At 42.5% G+C, this 7411-nt stretch overlaps 1 protein-coding gene across 1 annotated transcript in view; it reads left to right on the top strand.

Moving 5' to 3' along the window:
* Nucleotides 1–229: 229 nt before the first annotated feature.
* The window catches only part of TBXAS1 (thromboxane A synthase 1), a gene marked incomplete at its 5' end in the record, with an annotated part of 99923 nt that continues 92741 nt past the window's right edge, over nt 230–7411 (top strand). The window contains one exon of the mRNA XM_010163016.1: nt 230–346. Within this exon, the coding sequence (XP_010161318.1) occupies nt 230–346 (117 nt within the window). The remainder of the gene's footprint in view (nt 347–7411) is intronic.

Raw genomic sequence — 7411 nt, 5'->3', positions numbered from 1 at the left:
ACTGGAGTGGCCCAGGGCTTTTTTGCAAGTCCAAGAGGAAATGCATGCAGGAAAAGAGAAATTTTCTCTAGCCTCATCCATGTTTAGCTTGGTGTTTTGGACTGATTTGAACCTCTCCTGTGAGACAGAAGTGCAATGCCATTCTTGGCCAATCTTTCCAGGTTCCAGAGTCTCAAGTAGCTCTAGTTGCATTTGTGTGAAAACTGAACCATGTTTTCTTTTGATTTAGAAGCCGAACTTGGTTTCCAAACCAATGCTTGACAGCATCCTTTGTCTTCGTGATGACAGATGGAAGTATGTCCGGAGCCTCCTGACCCCAGCCTTCAGTGAGACCAAACTGAAAGAGGTAAGGTGTAGGCTGTGTTGCTTTCCTAATTTAGAAGACATAATTGTTTTCTTTCTTGCAAGCATCTACTTTATATAGCTCTATATTAGGAACAGATAAAAACCTGCTACTTTGTGCCAGTTTATTTAGACTTTAGGAGCATATGCAGTTGAGTGTACATGCAGTGTGGTCCAGGCCATAGATTGGTGAAAATCAGAATAGTTCATCTGAGAATATGGTCCTCGGTCTTTATATAAATGAGTTTGTCCATAAAAGTGTAGCAAACTCAAAAAGGAGCCTTACACCTTCCCCCGCCCTGTTAAAAGTAAGCTAAAGTGCAGGAAAGGTTATTGCTCCCAGTTGGAACATAGCTTTTTGTGATTTGCAGAGTCAGCAGCTCTCACATTAACATGGGAACTGCTGTCAGTCTATTTTCATTTCTCCATCTCCTTCCCCCTTTCCTCCTTTTATTCTTTAATCCTTTCATGTAATAAAATAAGTCACTGGAACAGAATGTCATTGCCAGATAAATACCTCTGACTGAAAATAAATGTCTCTGTGCTGACCTGCTGCTAATTTTCCTATAAATGTCTCAGCATTTACTTAGCCATGGGAACCCATTACCTGGTAACAAAGTCCTCTTCCAGTGGTACGATATCTCTTAATTAACACACAGATAAATGATTGACTGCTTAAAGTCTTCTTTCAAGGGGGGAACAAAAAACCAACAACAAAAAAACCCACCTCTTCTTTTATGTATTTTATTCTGAAAGGGAACCATGCCTCACTCCGGTGCCCAGTCCTGGGTTGTAAAATTTTCCACTGGGCAGACGCTTGTGTTGTTTTGACATGCCGCTGTCGAAATCCACAGTAACATCTAAATGTGTCTGGCTCTCCCAGCTCTATAGACAGCGGTCGCTTAGCAACGCCGGCTGTCACCTCCTTATTATGGTAAATTCTAATTGGCCGCCAGCCTGGCGGAGATGCTGATTAATCACGATTGACAATGCCATTGGTTATGCGCCCCAACATTTGCTCTGTCACCGGCTTCATCGTGAAATTTTAGTGAAGCAAAGATCCTTAAATATGCAAGCGATTAGTGGCTCATGGCGTGGTGGGGAGAGGAGAGTTTTGCATTTTCCTAGAGGAAATTAATCTGCCTTACTGCAGGTCATCGGCTCTTTGCTGGTGGACTAACAAAAGATAAAGCTGCGCTCCCCTCAATTTGTGGAGAGCAACCTCTGCCGGCTCTAGCACCGCAGGCTTGATGGAGGAGAGTGGTGAGGGCGAGCAGGTGGAGGCCCTGGGCGTCACGCTTTGGGGCTGGGCAGGCATGGTTTTGCAGGTTTTGACCGATTAAACTGAGGTGGGAGGAGAAGTCAAGGTGCTCACTTTGCACTGCTTGGTGGTGGAGCTGCAATGCAGGAGTAGCGGTAGGAGGTAAAATGGAGGGCTGGCTAGTGCTTGGTAGATGTCTCACATGCAAAAATTCAGATCTTTATTTTTAGCCTCATAATCAGCTTTCCCTGTGCTGCTTCTTCCAAACTCCATGGAACGGAGGTGATTGTGCATGGGCTCAGGGTCAATTTGGAAATGGTCACTTCCTCCTCTTAGTCTACAGAAAGAGAAAAAATGAGGAGTGGGGAAGGTCTCTCTGAAAGGCTCAACTTTGTTCCTTTGTCCCATGTCTTCACCAGAAGACCATCCATCCCTACACAGGGAGACACTTGCAGTAAGTCCATGTGAGATTAAGAACCTCTTTTGAATGGATGCACTCCTCATCCTTGTATTTCCTTTTCTACCCAAATACATGAACAGTCCCGGGATTTGAAGTTAATGCAACTTAAGTCCTTGCCCATGTGTTTTTCTTGCTTGCCTAATTTAGAAGCCATACCAACACTTCTCAAAGGAAATCAATGCTCATTAATTACAATCTCACTTTTTAACTCTCCCATGTATTTAGTACTCTCTCGAAACCTTGACAGCAGCATGGAAATAAAAATACCATGTTGTAGTATTGGCCATACTACAGAGTATTCAGAGTTAGGTAGTTATGTATCCTGTTTATAATAGACTCTTCCTCTCTACCTCAAAAGAGTTAAATAAGTTAGTTTTTATATTCCTTTATTGCATAAGAACCTGGATATGTTGTTTTATACGTATGTATAAATACTGTTAGACACGTTCCTCATTTCTTCCCCTAAGCCACTGATTCCTTTGCCACAGAGATTTGAGCTCTGACAAAACCCCACATCAAAGTCTTCCTCTCTGTTCACTCTGGATGTCTGCCTTACCTTTGTTCCCCTATGTAACTCCCCAGTGATGCTGAAGAGACTGAAGACCTCCTGAGTGGCTTTGGAGAGTGGTTCCCCTTGAGCGCCACAGTCCCTAATGCCACTCCAAATGTAGACTTCCCTGTCTGGATGCTCTGAGAGAACTGGGAGCGATTAGCCTGTGACAGAGCAATAACTGTTAACAACTCCTTGTGCTCCCCATAGCAATCAGTTCAGATAACAGATGCACGGAGTTGAGTGTAGGTTCCTGTTATCTCCATTTCAGAAATGCAAGAATCTACTACTAGGCTAAAGGACAGCTTCAGCACTAGCAAGAACAAGAAACCAGTCATCTACTCTTTGGTGTGGCTGCTGGAGGACAAAACTCAAGACAGAGCCAAATGTATGTTGCTAAGTTTTGACCTGCAATGCCCCACAGAGGTATCTAACTGCTGTGACTGGGGACAGAGGTGTACTTTGCCCTTTTCTCTCCACGGAAGTGGTGTAGTGTCACTGAGAAGTTCACTAAGCTTGAGGAATTTCCCCTTAGTTTGGCAAAAATCTCCAACAAACACTCACCAAATGAGGAAAAATTGATCCCAGAAATTTTGAACTTTGCAAAGTTGTGAGCAATTAACTGAAACTAGAGGCTATAGAGATGTTGGGTAGCCCATGTAGTGATTGCTACGTGTATGCAGAGAGTTGTTTTCCTTTCAATTTTAAAGATTTTCTGGCATCTTCTCCAGCTTTCTCTCTCTGTCTCCTCAATTTCTCTTTAAAAGCTGTACACTGTTTCACTGTTCCATTTTAGGATTTCCTTACGTTGCGTGTTCTTCCTTCTTAATTTTCTTTTTCTGATGAGTATGTAAATATTAGTAAAGCAGTCCATTCCAACTGAAGGAAGGTTTGGCTCCTGATAACATTAAATTCAAATACTATAGTGGTGGGCATAGCATAAATCAATAGACTTCTAAGGTTCATCCTGCAGTAAGATTTGGTAGCATACCACATGAGATGCCACTGGAGTTAGTAGTAGATCTGATAATAAGCTCTTTCCAGTGAGACACATGAATGGACCTGATAATGCCATTGCTATGTGAGCACCAAGAACAAGAAATGAGAGATAGGAGGCAGGAGACCCAGGAAGTTTCACTTCCAGCTCTGCCATTGTCTGCCTGTGGGTGATCTGTCAGAAGCTACTTAAATTCTCTGTGCATAAAATGCCTTTCATCTGTTAAATGGGAATAATACCGACCACTGAAAGTTGATCCAAGATGTAATTAATGAGGAACTGATGAAGTAAAATACCTGGAGGCCCCTAAGTAAAAGATGCATTTCCTGGTGTTCCTGTCATGCTCTCCTCAGCTATTATGTATTGAAACAAGCTGGTATGTTAATGATCTTGCTGTACCAATCTTGATTCCCTATTTAGTACTTCTTATTTTGTTCCTTTTCTTTTTGCTGTGGTGCCTGTGATGATCCTGCAGTTCTGGACCCCTTGTCAGACTTGATAAATAGCTTTGCTCTCTTTTGCAGCCAACACCAGCAGAAAACCTATTGATTTTTATTTATTCTGATGGTGCTGCAGTAGTCTTGTCATCTCCTATCAGTATGCTGGGAATCTTCTCTTCCATTAACCAACCATTAAAACAAAGCAGAACGCAAAAATTAAAGAAGAGAGTACAGCATAACGTAGCATTGTCCTAAATAACTTTCAAACTGGAGTTTGTGTTGAGGCATTTTCTTTCAAATGAAGGGAGACACAAAGCAGGACTTGTGGTAACATGGCAGAACAGTGCAGGAAAATCTTCTAGTGTCACTCACAGGCATGTAGGTCTGACAGTCCAGCCACTGAGGTTTCCTTGATTTGCTCTTACTCTGCTTGTGCACATTGGTCCGAGGCATTTTGGCAAGGTCTCTGGTAATTGTTGTTGATTCTCAGCAAAGCGAGTGTGCTCACCTGAGACAAGGCAAATCACTAACGTGAAAGCTGATATGTGAAACGTGCACATCCTTGAGCCACAAGTCAGTGTCTGGTTGAGTTGCTCATTTTGGTGAGTTGTACCCATGAATAACTGTGAAGTGATGGGAACACATCCTCTTATGCTCCCCACACACTTTTCCTGGTCTTGGTCAGGGACTTGAAATCTGGTACCGAAGCAATTCTTATGTTCGGGATATATCCTTTTTCCTTTTCCTTTCTTTATATTTCACCTCATTTGTGGGACAAGAGGCCCAACACAACTTCGGTGTATTGTATGTGAACAGTTAAGTCTCCAGTGTGTCTGTCGACAGTGAATATGATCCAGCCTTCTACTTTTACAATTTGGGTGCTAATAATAAGGAGAATAATAATAGTGAATACTGAGGACCACATCTAACTAGAGGAACGTGACTCTGATGCCTTTGAACAGTGCAAATATCCCCATGCACTGTGCATATGAAGAATCAGAAACTAATTGTTGTTATGTGCCAAATAGCACATTGGCAGAATTTATACAGCAAAGCCCCTGGCATCATGAAAACCCTAACCCCCGATGCTCTTCTTTGGCAGGAAGAAAGAAATTTGGACTCTGGGCTACTCTTGCTATTAGATAACTGGCAGATCAAATATTTACAGGGACCATATTGTTTAGATTTTTCTTCATCCTGTTACTCTCAGCCAATCTGAACACAGAGCAGCTGGGGTTTGTTTACCCACCAAGAACTGAATCTCAGGCAGGTTATGCAGCTTTTATATTCTGACTGGCAAATGAGAATGTACAGGAAGATCGTAGTACCCAAGTACCCAAGGTGCAGATCAACATGTCTGTTTCTGTGCCGGTTTTCAAAGTTTGGTATAGCTCACCTCCCCCAAAGCTACTTCATTTTTCTTGACAATTGAACAAAGAGTTTAAAGTGTTAAGGGACTTGAGAATGTTTCAGTCTGTGGTCTTTGTAGTTAGCAATCTTGGACTAATTTATGTCCCTCAGGAATAAAAACCCGAACCCAGAATTCCTGAGTAGATATCCCCTGTATCTTTCATACGCAAATAATTCTCATTGATATGACTCTGTCCTCTCATGCTAACAATAAATCAAATCCATGTGGCCCCTCCCCATTTTCCTGGTTACCTGGTTAGATTTACTAATAAAAATATCTTATGACTAGAAACAAATTGTAACAGTATTTTGAAAGACTGGTGGAATGTGGAAAGTGCAGAGGTACCATGAGATCCCCTGGCCAGGCTTATGTGCTCCTGCCATCTCTGCCAGCTGTTGGAAAGCAAGCACAACCAGCTGGGTGGTTGCAGGTCTGGTGATGTGATGAAGAATAAAAGGGAAAATAAAGCAATAAAATGAAAATCTGAAATGATCACCATCTGCTTAGGAAACATCATACCTGTTAAAATACGGATTTTCATTTTGTTTTCCTTGACTGGTTCAGTTCATTGGAGGGGCTGGACCCAGAGATTATAAAGCATTTCACCCTGGTTCAATCTGTTGAACAGAAATTTGTTAATTTTGTTAAACCATTTGAGAAGATGCTCACTACAGGGGACCTTCTTTAGAAAGCCAAAAGGGGAAGAAAAATGCCACATAATATGGTGTGCACCTCTCAAACACGTAACAGCTACTTTTACCAAATATCTGGCTTCAGAATTGTCTTGTGAGACTATGGCAAAGCCCAAATCATTGGAGCTTTGGACTGAAAAAGTCTCAACCTGCTCTGTCCTGTATAGGTACGGGACCTCAAGAGCAGCTAGACACATTCTTGACTCAGGCTTCTGCCTTTAGAAAACATGTTGGATGCTCCCACATTGGCCTTTTGACTGTGTATAGTCTTGCCCATGTGTTAGGATGGCAGTGTGCCTGTGCACAGAGTGTTATGCCAGTTTCACAGAGGTGCAAGTGCCAAGCAAAATGGACTTGGCTGGGCAGGCTGCATGGCTCTCAGAGTGTGCTGAGAGGCTGCAGTAGGTCTTTTTTGGTAACAAGAATGGCAGAGGAGTATGACAGGTCTGTTCTCATGTTTGTTGACATCTGTATGCTGAAGGAGGTCGTTCAAGAAGGAAAGGCAGGTTTCTGTGCATATGTCTGCTGATGCTTGGCATGATTTTTGAGGCAAGACTGTGGTATTAAATTGTGGGCTCTGAGGATCTCTTGGCAGTCCACGGGGAGAAAGAGCTACAGCAGATAATGCCTTCAGGGTCATGGCTGGATTGCTGCTACACACTTCCTCTGCCCCACTAGTAGGTGTAATCAAGGCAAGTGTCTGATGCCTTTCATATGTAAAAAGTTAAAGAGAGAGACTTAATGAGGTCTTGGTGGTTGCCTATGTCATGGTTTCCATGAAGTGCTAAAGAGAACATTATCACACAGTTAGCTAGAGCCAGGCTGTGGGTAAGTCTGCCTAACCATCATGTGCAAGTGACTGGAAAGAACCATTAGCTGGATAAACTCACATGACTAAATGGCATCACCACTCCAGAAAAACCTTTCCTCAAGTAACAATAGCGGTTTATCCTTAGCAACATGTACTGCTATACATGGCGCTTTTCTGATGTACACATTAAATCCCTTGAACTGATGGACAGCAGGATGGAAATACTGGGCCTATGATGCTAATACCTTTACAGGACTTTGAGACTATGGAAAATATTATTCCTTCTGCCCTGGAGCATATGTAGCCTAAATGTAATGTACTATAAATATGGGTCGTGATAAATCATCAGTTGGAACAGGGAATGATTAAAAAGAGAGGGGAATGTCTATGCTTGCTAGTTCCCTGTGTATATAGGGCAAGAACCAACGGTCAGGTAAGTAACTGGGA

Source organism: Antrostomus carolinensis, unplaced genomic scaffold, assembly GCF_000700745.2.
Source record: "Antrostomus carolinensis isolate BGI_N321 unplaced genomic scaffold, ASM70074v2 scaffold8092, whole genome shotgun sequence".
NCBI lineage: Eukaryota > Metazoa > Chordata > Aves > Caprimulgiformes > Caprimulgidae > Antrostomus > Antrostomus carolinensis.
Note: the sequence above shows the minus strand (reverse complement) of the source record. Positions and strands in the feature narration are given on the sequence as shown.